We start from the raw sequence: 19,800 nt of genomic DNA, 5'->3' as shown, positions 1-19,800 counted from the left end.
GCAGGACTGTGGGTGGACACGGCGGTCGGGTTCAGCATCCTCTCTAAAGACTCCATGGTGTCAGATGTCGTCCTCTTGTCACAGCCAAAGACTTTCTGTCCCCAGCAGCCAACAGCAGACACCCTGGGATGATAAGGATGACATAGACAGAGACAAGTCCAGGCCACCCCGCCACCAAGTGGCAATCACCACACCACTGGATCAGTAATTACACTTTTTTTTCACACTCTCACACTCCACTTTCCCTTCTTGTTGTCTCTCACCCTACTTTTCTCTCCCAAGGCGGAGATGGTCGCTAAGCAACCCGCACAACACAACAGCGGAGCTCTCCAACTTGGCTCTCCGCTCGGCCTGCCCCTGTGGTTTCAGACAATCAAATACATGAGTGTGTGCATTCACACAGAACGTGTATGGGAAAGGTGAAAGCTATGAATAGTTTCCATCTCATAAGCACAAGTTAATAGTCCCCTGAGCTTTTAAGAGCCGCCTCTTGACTGGAGAGTGTAAAATCATCTTGCATTCATCATAGAATTATTACAGGGCATCCAAATCGCCGTAAAAACAAAGAATGGAAAAGAATAAGACAGTAAATCTGTGAAGAGAGATGCTTTTAATTCAGTCCGACTTGAATAAGACCATCATAAAGCCATTTGTTGTAGACAGAGCCATCCATCTAGAGAGTGATGTGAAATCAGCAAGGCCTAGATGGTTCCTAGTGCTGCCTGGTACAACATTTACAATAAATTTGTGTTATATTTTCAGGCAACAAACACATTTCAAGACATTAAGCTGATATTGCTTGGCAACAAAATTTTGTTCCAAGAAGTAAAACCTGAATCACTGGAGGCTTATAAAATTTCTAGACTCCTCAATGTTGTAATGTCTGTAGATACAAGGCTTTGGCTGGGCAAATCCTGAACCTGCAAAGAACCCCATGGATAGTAAAATAAGGATTGAACTGCGTTACATTATTAATGCACTTATACAAATACCATGTTGTGTGCTGCAACATAACCGTTCACCCAGAGACAAATGTAATCTGAGTACAATCTGTATTAACGCATACAACAGAGACAGCTGTTACATAAGTGCACCCACTCTGAATATATTTAAAAAAAGAAGAATTTCACAGATTGTTATGAGGTTACAGTAATCAAGCTAGCTGCTTACAGAGTACATTCGAAAACTAGAATGATCATCATGGCTTTACAAAAATATACATTTCATGGGTGTGCACGGAGCGACACGACACCTTGGCACATACAATAGTTAAAAAAAGAAAATAAAAAACAGGAGATCCCATCGACCGGTTTACAAAAAACACAAAAGCTTGAGAATGAATGGCACTTACTGTAACTATAGCAATTAGGAATCTCCGGGGCAGCATTACAGCCACATACAGGTAAACAAACACTCCCACAGAAACAACTCAGACTGGAGGTACAATCAGTAGAATGGACACTGGGTTAATCCGCTTTCAATTCAACCAATTCAGGAAATGGATTCTCTAGAAAATTCAAAAGTGGGGAACTTTGACTAAATTAAATGAAAATTTAACCACTGAATTGACAGAACTGAGACAGATTTGACCTTGACCCCGTCCATATGCAGCTCCATTCCCTGTTGGGTCTCAACCTGAGTATGGGTGGGGGCCTTTTAAGAAAACTTTCAAACTCCCCTGCTTTCCAACACTGACCACAGCCATGGCATATAGATTCAATCCTGGAACTTAGTTACCACCTTGGCAGCGGCATTAGAGGAACAATAACTGAGGCTTTCAGACAAAGAACCCTATCGGCCCGTTTCATATTTAGAGATGTGTGATATTTCCAAATCCTTTAATTTAAACACTGCACAAGTAATAGTGTATAGTAAAGATAATAAAGGCTGTAACTAGTAGGTGATGTGTTAACATTCACTCTCCAAAATTATTTGGATTGAATATACAACTTTGGCTGTATATGTACACTGCAAATGTACATTGGCTGTTAAAAAAACCCCCACAAAAACAAAAATGGTTCTTCATCTCAAGACTTAATGTCACTGACCAGAGGAGGAGGAGGGGGGTCAGCTGGTTGGAGTAACAGGCACTTAGGCCTCCACCGCCGCTGTATTCTGCTGCTGGCCGTCCTCTGCGGCGGGGCCGAGCGGGCCGGCCCACCACAGCGTCAGGGCGTTGTCATGACGCGTCTCCCGCGGCGACATCACGGCCTCGCCCGCCTCGCCTTCTGAGGCCGAGTCGCCCTCGCTGTCTCCGGGCCACAGGAACTGGCGCTGCCCGCTGGACGACGCCAACAACGGCATGAAGGGATGAATGCTGGAGGAGAGGCGGACGGAGACACAGAGGGAGAGAAGATATAAGTAATACTGCACAGTCCCATGGCACATTCATTCATATAGAACTAATTAATTATGAGTTTATTTGAATGTGATCTCTGAACTATTCTCAAACATATTTTATCAAACACATAATAATTTGTTACACTATTTATATTACTTTTCCACTACACCTCCAAAATTGCCAGGTGTATCCTCTCGTATTAGAACAATTCATTTGCCTCTCCTGTGCTTTTGTGTGAGTGAGTGGAACCAGACAGCACAACGCAGCAGGCAGGCAAACAGCGGCGCAGTCAGTGACAAGGATTTAAATACCTAAATTTCCAAAAGTGTTTTACACATATCCACATACATTTGCATAAGTAATTTCTCTCTGCTGCCTAGAGCTGTTGGTGGCTGCTCTCTGCTTGTCCTTTTCTTTTGCCAACAGTTTGGTGCTTTGGGAGATTTGACATCTTGTTTTTGTTTGTACCTTTTTGTACCTATTTTTTTTGTACCAGCACACAGTTTACAATTGACAGCAATGTTCTTTTCATCTAGTCATCTAGTCGCAGTGCATGTCTGTGTCAACTGAGAGGACAATGACTAGCTTATTTATGACAAAAACAAATTGGGGGATGGTGGTGGGATATAGTGTTCGGATAAATCGACTTCAATCTGATATTCAAAGGGGATGATAACTTAGCTTTTAGATTTGTAACTGTACTACCATTACCAAAAATTCAGCAGTCATTTGCTACATTACTCAATGCTGTTGGGCGTCACCACCCAACACTGTTGGGATCAAAGCTACATTTCTTAGCAACAATACCTGATGCCATTGGTGCAGTCCCAGTGGGCCTGGAACTGGAGCTGAGGTTGCAGTAGCTCCTCACTGCCATCAGAAGGAGCTGTTTGGGTGTCCCATATCGACACCACTCCCTCTGTGTCCCCGCTCAGCAGGTACCTGCCTGACCTAGACACACACAAAGAAACCTCCATGGACAATAGATATAATACAACTGCCAGAGGTGAAACCAGCCCTGTGACACACTTCAAGCTCACACACCTCTCACTGAGTAGCGTTCTGGCTGGTGAAGTAAACTTACATGTCCAGGTCGAAGTAGATGCGTTGGTTAGTGGCCACGTTCCTCTTGAGAGAGAACACGACCTTGCCCGGCTCCCTCAGGTCCCAGCACAGGATCTCTGGATCCTACACATACAAACACAAACACACACACAAATATGCAATTCACAACAGCCTCTTGTTCATGGCTGTGCTCAAAGTGGGCGTAATGAGGCAAAGTAGTGCTTACTGTGCGCCCACATGCAAGGCCAGAGTTTCACTGCTCTACGATTTACCTCCCAGACTTTTTAGACAATAGACATGACATTCTGAACGAATTAACAATTATTTTCTTTGTTGATGTTCCTATGGAGAAATGCTAAGTTTCTCACCTAACCTAAATGCAAGAACTTGTAGATACTATTGAGGTTTCCATTCAAGTTTCCAAATGAGGTTAATATAGTAAACTAGGTGTTAAAAACCATTGTCGTAAAACTGAAATATAAATACAAAGACCGTGAAAAGACTAAAACTGAACAAAAATTATGTTGTCTACATAAAATAAAAATATAGTCAAATGTTTTTGTCTTTTTGTGTATGTGCAGGATAAAAAAAAAAAAAAATTGGGCAGAGAATCTTAGGCTATTTTTACTGAATTTTTAAAAGAATTTATTTTAAAAAGAATTAGAATTATCTTTTACTACTTACTATTACAGGATACCAGTTGCAAGCATATACAAAATACCTGTTCTGAACTTCTATCATTATAACTGTAAATACACCACCCATACCAAAAATACAACTACAACTGAAATTAAATAACAATAAAACTTAAAATTAAAAAAAAACTTAAAACTACCAAACCCACACTGCAAATGAACTAAAGCTAAACTGAAAAAAAAAAAAAAAAGGAAACTATATAAAAATAAAAACTCATAAAAAAGTCCATAACTATAATAACATTTGTCTACTAGCATGTAAATGGAGCAACGGGTGGGGCAGTGAGTAGGGAGACTACCTTCAACCAGAAGGCGCAGGTTCAAACCCCTGTGACAGCAAACCTCTGCCCTGCTGAAGTGTCCATGAGCAAGACACTGAATCCCTACCAGCTCCATGACCACTGTTCTGTAGCTGACCCTGACCTCTGACCTCCCTGTGGAGGGAGGGAGGGAGGGACAAACAAAAAGAGCATTTCGCTTTAGGGGGTCAACAGAAAACTACAAAATATTTTTAAATGTCTACCCTCCTTGTCTTAAACCTCAACAAAGCACACAAAGCTCTTATCCAAAAACTTCGATAAATGCTATAATGCTTGTGTAAACCGGTTTTGCAATACAATATCTGAGCAAATTCATGCGTTTCCTAGTTAACACACAAAGCCCACTGATGGTATGTGTGTTCGAGAACAAAAACCCAAGTGAAGCAGCCATCTCTCTCCTCTGCGTGTTGTTGAATGCAAGTATGTGTGATTAACGTGTGTGTTGGTGCCCTCACCTTGCGCCCGCCGGTGTACAGGTAGTTGCCGTCGGGGGAGAAGAGCAGGTGGGTGAGGCCTCCGTGGTGGCGGGTCGGCAGCAGTGCCAGCGGGGTGCCGTCTTGGCAGGAGTAGAGGCCGGCGCTGCGAGAGTAGGAGCCACAGGCGTAAACAGACAGGCAGGGGCTGAAGGCAAAGCAGGAGATGATGCCACTTTGGCCCTGCTTCTTCACTGGAGGGGAGACAAGAGACAGGAGTGGCAGTTGGCAGGGTGTTCAGGCTTTCAACAGGTTCGCAGGACACAACTCCCATTCATTTCTAATGAAGGACCACTTTTTGCCGGCTTCTGAGTTCCCGATTACGTCCCTGAGGGGAACAAATACATTTTTCATGCCTGCACGCACGCACAAAGATACTCAGTACTAAAGCCCGACTTGTATCGGTTGTTTTTCCATTTCATGTTTTTACCCTTCTCACTCTGTCTTAAGAAAACAAAATATTTTACTTGCAGAAGCAGGGGTTTGGCACAGACCTCACGAGTATCACATCACCTGTTTTTGAGATGGGCCGTACACCCACACGTAATTCCCAGTTATTACGCATCAAGCAGAGCTGATGGAGCCGAACGGGGAAAGAAATCATAGACAGTAATGTTCTTAGCCTGAGCAGGATGGTGAGTTGCCCGTGCAGCAGGGCTAAGGCTTACTCATTACCTTCAAAACATCCCTTGTGTGCGTCATTTTGCATCTTGTTACCACGTTTGATGAGTTACCATTCCTCATAAGGGAACAACACCCAGATGACTACAGACAGTGGTTAAGTAGCCTACCTACAACGTATGACACCCCTGGCCTAGGATTGAATCCTATTACAGTCTCTCCTACTTTGTGTCCCTCGCTAATTCCCACTTTATAAAGAATTAAAAACACTAAAAAAAAAGGTGAGGAGAATGTCCGCTCTACTTTAGATGAAAAGAAAGAAAACATTTTAAGCTGAACCCAGGCTCTGTCTAGCCCCGGTAGGCCCCGCTGTGAGAGAGTAGCTGATGGCTGACCTATGGTGGGTCTCTCCTCACAGTCTCTGCCGGGACGCTCGGTGTAGAACACCCGGACGGTTTTGTCGAAGCCGCAGTAGAGCTGCGAGCCGTCGGGGGAGAAGCAGAGGGAGTGGGCCGCCGTCAGCTCGTCCAGGTGGTTGTATGGTCGGAAACTGGCCCGCACCTCCCCGTAAAACGCGTCCCACACGTGGACCGGGTTGTCGCGGCTACTGCTGGCTAGACTGGAGGAGGCAGATATCACAGAGACGAGTGAGTGAACAGAGAAGAAGAAAGGCAGAGAGGGAAAGAGAGAGAGAGATAATAAGACAAATAGATTGATGGAGAGGGATCAAGGAATAGAGAGTTGATGATGAATGATGAAAAGTTTGTAGTGAGAGGGTAAAAATAATCCTGAGAAATAATATTGAGTGAAGTAAATCTTTATTGTCCCTGAAGGGCAATTTGCTTAACAGCTAGCATTCATTGAAACATGGTACAAATGACTCATGTAAGAGGTTCAGTACACACATATAAAACCCAGAACGACGATGTAGTGTGCAGTGAATGTAAGGGTATAGGTCAGGATCAGTATTTGTTCATAAAAGCTGGAGGAAGAAAAAAAAATAAATTAAATGTTGGCTTTGCACTTGGAAAAGCTGTACCTGTGCCACAAAAGTTGCTACTTAAATTCATATAAAAAGAGGTTACTGGGATCCCTTTAACCTTGGTTATGCATTTCCATCACTATTTTAATTTTCTTGTTTCAAAACCCAACGGCACCAGCCATCAGAATGCATCAACACCAATAAATCCAAAGCAATCATCTGAGGTCACTAATGTATGAAAAGGATACCCGTCACCCCTGCCACCATTACGGAGACAATACCACAGCACATTCTTATTTATTCAACTCAGGGCCAAAAACAGAGGCATGCCTTTTTAACTCTAATTGTTGGGCGCTGAACAAATGCTCAAACATCACTGCAGCTCAATTAGACAAAGGAAATTAGCCCCTACCGCTGCTGCCGTGTTCTGTTACGGCCCCTCTGAGCCGCGGCTTTGTTCCAGTGCAGGGAAATGCCCAATTATAATGCTAGACTGCTGCTAGCTTGGAGCCCTGCCTAGAACTCAGCGCAACTTAACCGAGCCACAACAGTGGCCCTTCTTCCCTCTCTACAGGAGGGGCATCAACAACACACGGCTTCTGGCAGATGGAACGATCAAGGAGGGGAGGGGGAGAAGCAGCGAGAGACAAAAGGGAGGATGTGAAAAGAGGGGGAGAAGGAGGGAGGAAGGAGAGACAAAAGGTAAGAGATAGATGGGCTTAACAATCCCAACCTTTTATCTTGCTGAGCATTACAAGTCTTGAGCAACAGTGCCAACTTCACCCCGTAAAAATGTACTCTCAGCGTGTCCAACCACCTGTCCTGCAAGAGCCGGTCTCTGAAGTGTAGCAGTGATCTGAATAAGATAAAGGGCATCCGCTGTCAGCTCCTACTAGCATCCTCATCCTCATTACAGACAGAGAGATGGTGCCCGGCTTTGGCAGACACACACAGGCCTCTCAAGTGGCTCATCGTGCACATTAATCGTACCCTCGTGCTGTTTACACAACTCTCATCCTCGGACCTCCAGCCCCTGACCTCCCTCCCCCTTCTCCTCTCCTCTCGCCCAAGAAAGGCTGTCTGATGGCGGGGTGGAGCGGTGCCCACGCTGGGCCCCGATCAGAGGGAAGTGTCGGATGGCGGGGGCAATAACCGGAGGATGATGGGAGCTGGGGGTGGTGAGGTGGCGGCGGTATACACAGCGCACGCCCTTGGCAACCGGGCTTCGGCTCGTTAGTGGGTCTTTACCTCTTTTGCCATTGACGATGGGCATTCTCCACATTGACGGCTGGGTGTTATTGATGTTGGCTTTGCCTCAGCGCGCACGCACAAACACACGGCAATGTCATAATTATGGCATTTTAAAAGCCTCCAGACACACACACACACACACACACACAGTGGAAGGGAGAAACAGATGAAAAGAGAAACCCCAAGTCGGGGAATCATGAGGCCCTTTAGGTGGTGTCTGGAGTGCTGTTAGCGGGCTGAGTCATGCTGAAAAGCACTACGGCCCTCAAACAGCCGAGCGGGTTTGCGACAGAAGCAGATGCAGAGGCATACAAGACGAAGGCCAACTCTTCACTCATAATGAGAGACACAAGAAAGCTTTTACAGCCTCTCTCCAGTCTCCACGCTGGCAGCCGGCTCCCACATCCAGCGCAAATACCATGGGGATCAAAGTATGAGTCAGATGCACACAACACTATCTTCTCTATTCTGATAGTCTGTTAGACAGGCTTAACCACACAGACGCACACACACTCTCTCTTACGCACACACACACAGTGACTAACTCCAAAAACTTGAGATCTGGGAATTTATAAGAAACACCAATCACTCAGTGACACGACCCTCAATAAACAACCTTATACCCTTTCTGCCTACACCCTTCACCAGCTTGCAGGTTGACCTTCAGAGTGAACTTTAAATGTCTTGTTTAGCTTAGCCTAAGATCTATCCGTGCGGCTGAGAGGTGAGGCGCACGGACCGTTCTGCCGAAAGGCCGTAGCTTGTGAAAGAGGCTGAACTCACAAGCAGGAGTCTGGGTCCAGGGAGCTCATCTTGGGGTACCAGCAGTAGTCGTAGATGGTGTCTCCCTCCGCCATCCTCAGCACTGGACTCTGCCACAGGAAAGAAAAGGAAAAAAAAGATGGCCAGGCATGTGAGGATTGAAGCACAGGGCATGGAATCATAGTGGGTCAACTGACTGGCATCATGGGGACACACCAGTACTGACACTGGTGCTGGATATTGGGCTGATACCAGGCTAGAAGACAGTATCAAAGACTGTTCTCAGTGGTGAAATTCATTATCAACAGCCACTAGTAACATGGCAGAAATAAAGCAAAGACATCAAAGCTCCATTTTCTGCCTATTTCACAAATAGAAAGATGTTAGATCTCTGGAATGGAGGAAAGTGGATTATATCTCAATCATTTTTGTTCAGTGACCCCAATCTACTGGCCTGTAATATAATTAAGGGATTGGCTTGCCACTCGATGTTGGCCCATGCTTAAATACAGAATGCAGAATGTATTTAATCAGCTAAAATTGGGCTACATTCACACATTTTCTTAAGCATTTACTTAAACTGATTGAAACACACTTTTTTTCTTCGCTGATCATTATACAAAATACATGCAGAATTGATGCTCAGCCGTGACATATTGTGAGTCTTTGTATCTAAAGCTCAGACAATATATTTCACAGTAAAAAATATATTTAACACAATAAATCACTCTAAATAAAACCAGTAGCAGACAGTAGTGGTTCAACATGAGGTACCAATCTCGTATTATGGATTTGGGTCTTCTTGATGAATTGGTATCAGCAGTGAAAAAGTGGTATTGATGTATCCTCATTGACAACTATATTGACAGATATTGTGTTTAAACACTAAATCCGATTGGCCAACTAATGAACACAGCCTGCTCTCTGAACACTCTGGATCTATGTTTGTACAAGGAAAAACACGAGCTGTCACCAATTAGCTGACACGCTGAGGGTTGCATTTTCTGATTTCTGTCTGCAACTAGTCACACATGAAATAGGCTATCCATATATAAATAGACCGTTTTCTGTGCTTTTCGTTTATGCGCTATAGTACTTGCCCAGAAAAAACATCCACTTAAGAAACCACAAACTGGAAGCATAGTGTATATTAACAAATGAATACTGGGCTACTACGGGCCAATAAACATACTGATAAAGGAAATCTGTGATTGTAACGGCTCAAAAAATCCCAGTGGAGAATCTCAGGACATAATGCAAGCTGCTGATTTGTGGTACTGTATGTTTCTTCATGATTCTGGCATCTTTAACCATCTTAAAACAGCTCCAAACAATAGCAGTGCCAAAAGATACAGACTCCAAATAGAATATTTCGGAAGCTGTTTAACAACGATCGTAGCCAAATGTTAGTCGGCATGGTAAGCTATCGGTGCGCTCACCATCTCAGGAAGCAAGTCCCAGTTGTAGCTGTAGATCTCTGGAGGGAGGTTGTACACACGCAGCACATTGTCTGCACTGTTGGTCAGGATACATGAACCATCAGGGGCCCTAGGGGAGGAAGGGAGAGAGGGTGAGTAAAGGAGAAAGAGATAGATGACATACCAACAGCCAACCTGCACTTGCCTCCTGGTTTCATGTCGCAGCCACAACAGTCAGAAATAAGCAGGAGAGGACTGCAAACACAGCTGAGCTCAGTGGTTAAGTTAAAAAAAGAAGTACAGGAATCACGTCCTGTGTAACTCAGCAGTTCTGTGAATTACTTGAGATTAAAGGTGCTGCATGTAGCATTTTTAAACATCAACGTATGATTGTCAAATTAACTGATACGTTGGTGAAATTACCATAAACAAATGAGACCATGGTCAAGACAATTGGTAGCCTCTATCTCATGCCAGTGGTATTGTTAGTGCTAGTGTAATTTAAGATCACACTTCCTATACACCCTGTTGCTTCCTACCGAAAAGAGGACGTTTGTTTGTTTTCTCTTTGGCTTTACTGAAGCAGATAAACATGTCGGAAGTGAATTTTCCATTTGCCTTTCACTCGTTCCACCGTGTGCCCTTTGGCAGAAACCTTGAAAGCTTTAACTCTGTTTGCACTGGAAGAACAGCACCTTCTTCCTGTTTTGTGCTGGAAAGCAATCCAGCAGATTTCCGACGAAATCCGACCCAGTGGCACACAATGTAAAATGCAGCATAGAGGCCAATAGATTAGAATTAGTAATAGATGTTTACGGTAATTATACTAATGTCTCAAAATTAATATGGTAATGATTTATTGATGTTAAAACACACATAGCGCCTTTAAAGCCTCAACCAAATGGCATGTTTTGCATTGTGTTAGTATTAGGAGAAATTACCATTTGCAGCCTTTGAGGTAGTTCTCTGGGAAGTTGGAGTACTCAGTCCAGGAACCAGTCAGCATCTGGGGGTTCTGGGTAAAATCTAGACCAAGGCTGCAGACAGGATGGAGAGGAAGAGAGTGTAAAACAGAGGGATGGAGAAACAAACCCACAAATCTACTTCCCAGCCAGAATATTTCCTGAAATAGCTCGCTTGCTAGGCTATCCTTTTCATCTATTTCAAATTAGAGTGGATTAAAAAAAATGCTTCCTCCACTTACTGCTGTCCTTCACTGGGGCTGTCTGCAGATCCATTAGTGGTCTGTTCCTCGTCTGGTTTCGTCTCTCCTTCTTCTAAAGGAGCATCATGACCTCCATCTCCATTCTGATGGCATTCGACTTCACATCCTGCACTCACAGCCTCCTCCTCCCCTCCTTGACATCTCTCCTCACATTGCAGGGGCACTCCTGTTCACAGGACCACAAAGTAAATTTGTGTAGGTAATGGAACGTAAAGCTGGACAATGGTATGGACAAAGTAACAGTATTTCAGAGAACAGATGCATCATCATGGCTAAAGATACTCCACCTTGTGCTGGTGGGGCTGGGTCTTCCTGCAGCAAGCCAGCCTGTGCCACAGTTTCTCCATGCGTCTCAAGGGGCTCTGCAGTCAGCCCCAGGTCCTGTTCCTCCTCGCTCAGCCGGGGCCGCTTGGCAGACGGACAGGCCCCTTCCTCCGGGGTCTCCCTTGGCTCCAAGCTGTCACCCTCAGGTAACGCTGGCATCTGTTGAGGGGGCTCATTATCTGCCTCTGCGTCCTGCCCTACACCTGCCACACCGCCGCTTTCACTGCTCCCCACCGAGTCAGACATCTCTCTTTGTTTCTCAATCTCTCCTCTCAAGTCCTCTACCTGGTGTCCGAGTGGCAGCTTTGTGCCTCGTGTCTGCTGGTTGGCTGTCAGACGTGGGTGAGGTAAGTGCTACTAGGGTAGTGCTTCTTCCTGCAGTGTGGGTGTTTGAGTCTGCTGGGGGACAGGGACATCACAGCACCCGCTAGCCTGAATACAGAGGGGCAGACAGGGGAGGGGACCGGGCAGGTGAGATCACTTGATAACATAATAACATGGCAACACACACATTTCAAAGCAATGCAACAATATAAAAGCACTTCTTGCAAAAAAATGTAAACACCACTGTCAGTAAAGAGGCTGGCAGAAGTGCTTAATGAGTGACGCTAAACTACACAAACACTAACGGACACCTGTGGCTAGCCGTTGACGTGCCCACCATTTCAAAAACCATTAACGTTAGCCAGGTAAAAGTTGGCGATTTAATAGTTACCTTGGATTACCTTACACGTTTATTATTCTATATACGTAATGCCGCCATCTTATGACTTAAACTGTATTGGCTTTTAAGACAAAATGCTTCAGTTTGCTTCAACGTTTCGCCCCAAACACCGACCGCCTAACAGTAACGTTTGCTAACGCTATCGTTACCAAATGCTAGCAGCCTGATGCTACCTACCTGTCTGTGTTGTGGCTGGCCTGGCCTCTGGTTCTGTTCGGATTTTGATCAAAACACTTTTCTTCTCAGCGGTGTCAATCTTTCCCCTTAAACCGGAGAGTATGAATCACACCAAAACGTCTTCGAAGTCTTTCTGCTTGTGGACTTTGTTTTATTTTTATTCACTAGTTCATTACGAGAAGTTGTAAACACTGGGGGCGGCCATGTGGTTGAAACTATCGCGAGAGTTTCGTTTGATGACGTGAGGGGTGCAATACAGCTTTGAAATTTCGCAATATTATCGTGCTGATGCCAGAGACACTGTTTGATGACCTTCTGATGTGACACCTTCGCTTGATCCAGTCGACACACCTACAGGAAAATTATGTTTTCTACCTGCTTCCTGTAAAAATAAAATCCGCACCTTATTCCAAACTGAATGTGTCTCAGCATTTTGTAATTACAACCTGGAATGAGCGTGTTCAGGACATATGTTGGAAAAAGATATGGTCTCTTCCTAACAGATATCTACTGGTTAACAAAGCGAAAGAAATTTCTTTTAAGATCATTCATCGTTATTATCCTGTCAAGTCATTTTTGGTGAGATTCAAGAAGGATATTGATGTAACCTGCACTTTTTGTAACCTACACCCAGAGACTGTCTTCCATTTGTTTTGGTCTTGTGATCATACTCGGAGTCTGTGGCAAGGCATCTGTCGTTTTATACTGGACTCTATTTATGATGCTTTTGTACTTTGCCTGAAGGATGTATTGTTTGGTTTTACAAATTACAGGAAAGAATTGGATAATGAATTTTTTCTGTGTAATCTCATCATATTGCTGGCCAAGTTTTATATCCATAAATGTAAGGTGTTAAAAACTAAGCCCTTTTTCTCTACCTTTAAAAAGGAAGCAGAGTCCTACATTAGAACATTATCTACCTCATGCAATAGAAAAGCTGTGAAAACTTTAAATTTGTGCTCCAAATTTAACATCTTAATATAATTTTTACTGCACCATTTTCATTTTGTATCTGTGTGTGTCAAACTTTGTAACCCCTGGCGTTGTATATTTGTATATTTGTATGTCTGTTATTCATTGTTACTGTTCTGTTACGCCATTTATGCTTTTGGATAACTTTGTATATCTGATGCTGATGATAGAAAAAAAAAAACTTTGGTTGATGCCTCTCCCTCTCACACACGCGCACATACGCTTTCATTTATTTACCATTTATTTACCACACACACACACTCACTCTTTCTCACCATATCCACCCACCCCCTTCACAGATTATAGAGTTCATTAACAAATATTGAGTCAACCACTGTTAAATGCTATTTTATTTAATATTTTTTGTTCTTCAAACAAACAAAAGCCAAACTATTTACAATTCTTTCAATTGTTCTTTTTCCAAAACATTTTCATTACATGTATGTTGTCATTTCAATAACATTCAAAAATGTTTTAAGCAAAGGAGCTGAGCTGACTGGACTAAAATTTCCATGATTTTATAAAGTCATTGATACCAATCAAACTTGTTATCAATATCCTTTCGGCAACCACTGCTGGGATGTTGCTTATTGAACTTGTGATATCTGGTGTCCAGAACCAGAAGTGGATGGACTTTATACTCAGAGAACAGACATAATCGACAGGATCTTTTGAAAGGTTATAACCACACATCCGAGACTCTGTGACAACACAATATCGCAGTTTAACTATTCATAAAAGCCATTTTGTAGTACAGTAAAATAACCTGCAAACCAGTATGTTTTACTCTTTTTCTCTGGACACTGACAGACCAATAACTGAAGCTCTAATATCACAAAACATCAGTTTTTAACAATGTCAAACAGAGGTATTACGAAAGTCATTCACAAAATGTTCAAATAGAGAATTGATAGCATTCTGGCGTATGTTTGACATTGCCAAACTTCAGTTTTGACCACTGTTTGACAACATTAAACTTAGAAACCACTTGGTATCAATTCAACAGTCATCAGATACTGGAGCCTGCTGTGCCTACTTCAGTTTACGCACTTGACCTTAGATATGGCACATAACTGGCATTCCACAAATCCTCAGCTGATCAAAACTTACAAAGTTTAATACGACAAAAATGTAAGCTGAAGGTATTCAATGAATATCAGATCCCATATGAATTAACACCTGCATACTGTTTAGTCATCGACAAGGATACAAAAAAGAAGCCACTGGCTGACTAAAAAGATTGATGCCTCTGATCCAGTTTCGCTAAATTAGGCAAACACGAGAAAAGATACTTACTTTCCAAATCTCAAGCGACATGGAATTTCATATTATACAAAACACAACCGACCGGTCGAGGTCAAATCTATCCAGTGCCCTCCGACATAGATGGACAGCGACACCGCCGAGTGCATAGATAGAGCACACAGGAAAACTAGGCCGACTTCCGACCCACCTCAAGGTTCAGTGACAAACCCACAAATACTACAAATCATGCAAGCTTGCTCCAAGAATCATGCTTCCACTCCTTTCGAACAAGTCAGTCATCTCAAAACTGTAAAAGTACCTAATCTTTCGAAAAACATTAAAGTCATTGGGAGTGTAAAAGAGAACCAAAACCCCACCTTTTTATCTCAGATTGAGGATAACCAAGTCACTCTGCCTCAATTTTGCCTGTTCTAGAGTAGTACATCCACTGCTATATCCGACACTATACGATGTTATCACGTAACAACATCTCCCTGTGTGTTTTTAAGCCCATTCGGTTCGTCCCGCCCAGTCAGCTCAGCTCCGGACAGTACAGACTCCAGCCCTTTATTAAGCCTGCACCTTCAGCGATAATCTAAACAGGAAATCTGAACAAAATCCACTCTTCATTTAAAGGAAAACAAAAGCAAACAAAACAAAAAAGAGAAAAAAAAAAAGAAAAAAAAATGAAAACCACCACCAAAAATCATCTTAATCAAGGACTGCTCGCTGCTCTATTCTGTAGCTAACTAGTAACTTCCGTGGTGATCAGATGTACGTGTTATCAGGTTGACACAGAACAGACAATAGTTTTGTTAGCCAACAGAAAACAGTCTGGTAAGAACGCTTTCCTTTCTCTCTGATCAAAAGACAGATGACGAGGTGGTTTCTAACTTAAATTTGTCATTTTTTTTAAAGAACATTTTCAGTTAGCCATCCAGGACTGAACTATAAAACTTAAGGCATGTGAACAGATAACTGAAACAAAACTCACTAGGAGAGAAAAAATCAAAACACAAACTTTTACATTATTTACAAAGCAGAGCGCTCACGTTTATATTATTGAGCTTTGCTGCTTGCTTGCGTGTGTGTGTGTGTGTGTGTGTGTGTGTTTGTGTGTCATATTAGTTTTGATATTGATGTAGGCCCCTCAGTTATGTGCGTAGATGTGGTTCCAGAGGAGAGCCAATGTAAGTGAATGTAAATTGCTTTTGCTGTGGGTGTGCATGTAGTGTGTGTCCGAGACTCGTTCCGACTCTAGAATCTACATGTGAAAATCTGCGACGTGTAGCTATGTGAATGTTTATATGCATGTCTATGTCATGTTGAGAAGTCTTTTCCTTTTGTACAATTCTTTCAAGTTCTTCTACTTCCAAAGCTGCAGGGATCTCTGCTAGCTTAGGTGTAACCAGGCCAGGTCCTGCCAAACCCAACCCCAGCCCTCAGCCTTGGACTTCTGGGCAGGAGGGGCAGGTCTTCCGCCCCACTGGTGAGAAGACCTCCAACCGCCGAAGAGTTCCAGGCCGAGGTGGATAATGCCATCTGAGCAGTTAGTGCCTCTTTATCGTTGCGGAGGAAATTTTTGCCCTCCTCTTCCTCACCGGAGACGGGTCTGTTCAAACCCCAAAACCTTGAGCAGCTCCGACACAGATGGGATCCACCGTCGACTGTATCCGGTTCGCTGTCCGACGATGCCAATGGTCTGCCCGGCCCAAGGTCAAGACAGAAAGGGTCTTGGGGTTCCAGTTCAAAGGGGGGCAGGCGCTGGGGTTAACTGGTTCAAGGGTTGGTGGTGGATCCTCCTCGCAAAGGGCAGCAAATAAAGAACAGCTGGAATCCTGTGAGGAGACACAAAGATGAGCACAAGATAACCATCACCACATCGTCCAAACAGCACTGTTAGCAACACTGACGCGCCAACCAGATTAACCAGGAGTGAATGAATCATTGAAATCGTTTGAATGCAATAGAGCGAACAGAATAGCAGTAAAACAGTCTTACTGAAACCACGGCTCTTTCTCATGTAGTCGCTGTATTGCTCTCCAGGCAGGCAGCAGGCTAGGTGATGAAAGTGGAAGTCAAAAGACAAATGTCCTTCCCAACCCTTCGGACCGTCCCTCGTCTGCCTCTTTCCACCGTGTCTGCTGATCAAACACTCGAGGCCGGGCAATCTGTAGCCATTGCAGCATCCATTTTGATAAATAAGTATCAGTCAGTCTTGGAGCCACTGCAGCATGTCCCAAACCTCAGTCTATGTCCATGTGGTTTTCCCTCCCCTCCCTGATAATTGCAGGGTTACTGGCAAACTAAGGGAAACCCACCACAAGTTTATCTCAAACTATATTCAAAAAGATTGGTTTTCTCGAAGAACATTCACTCCTTATAATCAATGTCTCATGAATTTTCCTTCATCCGTTTGCAAATCTTTTTTTTTTTTTTTCCTCTGAAAGGTGATACAAAAATATGGTTATGTACAGGAGGTGGAAGAAGACGTGCTTCTCGAGTCTCTTATTTCAGTTTGGGAATATCTTGTTTTCAGCGACTCCGTCAAAGTCATAGCAATCCTCCTGTTGTAAATTGTGCTCCCATCCCCAAAATGGTACCTCACAGCTTGAATGAACAAAAGTGCATAGGTGAGTTGGTGAGGGCAGGGTGTGAGTGCTTAAGAGGGTTGAGGTGAGGACAAGTGCACTAACCAGGTGTACCCATGTTGCCCTCTCAGTCCCCTCCAGGGTTAGGTATAGCCCTGCACTCCACTCTCCACAAAATAAAGACAATCTTTGATTTTTCTCCTCTGCTCCTTGGTTGATCATAAAGTCTTGGGGATCCACGACCGCGCGAAAGGTCCAGTATGAGGATCTTGTCTTGTCTGTCTTATTGTGATGCCATGCCACTCTTCCTCAAAAACCAACACCACTCGATGTCCATATGGCAGAAGCGCACTTGCAAACCCCACCCATCTGACGAAAGGAAAAAAAAAAAAAAAAAAAAAAAAAATTCAAGGAAAAAAAACTGCACCCACAGAAATCCATGTGGTTTGTAAACAACCAAAGCTCCAGTATGGAATAGAAAGAGTCCTTTCTTTAAATTCATAGTCATTGTTTGTACGACCAGGATTGTAGAGGCAGTGTGTTCAACTGTATCCATCCCGAGTTCTTTTTTCTTCTCCTTTGTGTAAATAAAAAAAAGACCTCGCTAAACTCTTTGAAGCTTTTTTGTATGTTTGTTTCCATTTTTGAAATATTTTGAGGAAAAACAAATCTGGTATCAGCACGGTTTTCTTGTCATTTTTTTTTTGGAATACATTCAATATTTTCTTAAGAAAAATAATACAAACACACTTCACATGGCGGTAATGAAACAAATGAAAAAAAAATTAAGGAAAAAAAAATTAAAACAAACAAAAATAGCAGCCCCAAGTGCTCATAATCTTAGTCCAAATACTTTTTAAACTTTGTATATAATGTATATATTCATATATATTTTTCATTAAAAAAAGAAAACTCGTCATTATCAAATTGCAACAACGAATAAGTAACACAATATGCTAACATTTCATGCACCATCCTGTGCACTTGCACATTAAGATGCTGTATTTTTTTTTTTTAGCAGAGTCAGAAACTCGACACCTTTCATTCACAAGTTCGAGAGCTGACAAAAGGCAACGTGATCACACCCCAGGAAAACAGACTGGACTAACCTTCCGATGGATCACCCCCAGACTAAACTAGAAATATTTACGATATAAAGTTACATACATTACATACACTGTGCTGAGCACTGACACAGGTCACACTCGCTCTCAAAAGAGTTAATGTCTCAATGGCCACGCACCCTATCCAAGTTCTTAGGCACAAATGTGCATTCATACACATACAAAAAAGCACATGCATACAAATGAGTACCTGTAGTCTCAACTCATTTCTATGAACAGTAAATGAACATGCACGCACGCTCACACACACACACACACACACACACACATACAAGGTCTCACTCAGACGCGCACACAGTAATGTCCCTCATGATTTGCCCTGTCTGCCAGTCCTCACAGGTCTAGAGACAGCTCCCCGGGGGGAGAAGCTAAGGGAAAATTCAAACAAACGAGTGGTGGTCATCATACGATGAGCGCAAAGCTAACATTTACAAATGTATGCATTTCTATTATGTCTATCTGGGGATGAAGAGCTGGTGAGAGAAAGGATGTGTTGTGCAATTGCCCCCTCTCCCTCTCTCTCATTCGTTCACTCACTCACTCTCAAAACATACAAAGCAAGTCCCCGTTTGGAAGAGGGACGCACACATTCTACACATGAGAATACAAAATTATCATTTGAACAAAAAGACAAAAAATGGCCTCTTATGTTTCATACATCTTGGTAAGCAATGAAAGAAAGAAAAAAAAAAAACATTGTGCAGACTGGTATATTACTGATACGAACCAACCATCACACAATCAGTCACTCTCACAGTCACTCGTACACATTCACAAAAATATTCATTTCTATAACTAACCCCCATTTGTTTTTGATTTTTTTTGACGTTTTTCTTATTCATTTTTTAGGCAAGTGCAAATCTTCAAGTTTTTTTTATAATCCATTTTTCAATAGCTTTACTTTTTATATAAACGTAAAAAAAAATGCTAAACAAGAGAGAAATATCAACAGTGTTTGTCTTTCGAGAAAGGATTTGCTTTCTGATAGGGTTTCAACTAAAAAACGGTCCCCCTGACTTTGAAAACCTACCAGCCCCGACCGTCCGCCCCACCGACTTTGCTTCACCCCCCCCCCCCCCTTCCAGTTCCGATTCCCACCCATGCGCATAGGGAATTGTGTACATCTAATACACATATACCATATGCGCACTGATTCTGAACCCAAAAAAAAACAACACAAAACAAAAAAACCCTATTCAAATCCCATCTCAATAAAGTGCATTAGTTCAGTATAAGGTGCTTAATCTTTTGAGTGCCAGAGGATACCCATCTTCCTTTTAACCTCACCCCCCCCACCCCCCTCTCCCCTGCTCAAGTGATCAACTGGTTGCAGCAGGGAGCCCTTTTTTTTCTATCCTGAGGGAGGGAAAGGGGTGGGAGGCGCAGATCCGGGCGCCTCCACCCCGCACCTCCCCCCCCCGCGCTCGCTCCCCTCCCTCCTCCTCCCTCCCCCCCCTCCCCCGCCCCCGGTTTCCCCCAGCAGTGCACAT

The 19,800-nt window shown here is 43.3% G+C and overlaps 1 protein-coding gene across 1 annotated transcript; it reads right to left on the bottom strand.

The window, feature by feature from the left end:
- Positions 1-608: 608 nt before the first annotated feature.
- wrap53 (WD repeat containing, antisense to TP53) lies at positions 609-12,568 on the bottom strand. Its single transcript, XM_071519161.1, has 11 exons — positions 12,379-12,568; positions 11,441-11,909; positions 11,133-11,319; positions 10,870-10,965; positions 9,950-10,058; positions 8,532-8,620; positions 5,911-6,134; positions 4,877-5,088; positions 3,426-3,529; positions 3,149-3,292; positions 609-2,317 (listed from the first exon to the last, which is right to left on the bottom strand). The coding sequence occupies exons 2-11, from the start codon at positions 11,721-11,723 to the stop codon at positions 2,092-2,094; spliced, it is 1,674 nt and encodes a 557-aa protein (XP_071375262.1). The 5' UTR covers positions 11,724-11,909; positions 12,379-12,568; the 3' UTR covers positions 609-2,091.
- Between the last annotated feature and the right edge of the window lie 7,232 nt (positions 12,569-19,800).

This window comes from Centroberyx affinis, unplaced genomic scaffold (genome assembly GCF_046629955.1).
Source record: "Centroberyx affinis isolate AG114_WGS23_722 - 3 ecotype Tasmania unplaced genomic scaffold, CSIRO-AGI_Caff_v1 ptg000666l_1, whole genome shotgun sequence".
NCBI lineage: Eukaryota > Metazoa > Chordata > Actinopteri > Beryciformes > Berycidae > Centroberyx > Centroberyx affinis.
The sequence above is the reverse complement of the archived record's forward strand: the minus strand, read 5'-3'. Positions and strand labels throughout refer to the sequence as shown.

Excerpts from the sequence above, each read along its gene's own strand:
- wrap53 (XM_071519161.1), bottom strand. The coding sequence starts at position 11,723 with ATGTCTGACTCGGTGGGGAGCAGTGAAAGCGGCGGTGTGGCAGGTGTA. Across the intron at positions 10,059-10,869 it reads TACCTCAAAGGCTGCAAATG|GGCCCCTGATGGTTCATGTA; the intron begins GTAATTTCTCCT and ends TTCCTCCCCTAG. Across the intron at positions 8,621-9,949 it reads GGGACTTGCTTCCTGAGATG|AGTCCAGTGCTGAGGATGGC; the intron begins GTGAGCGCACCG and ends TTCCTGTGGCAG.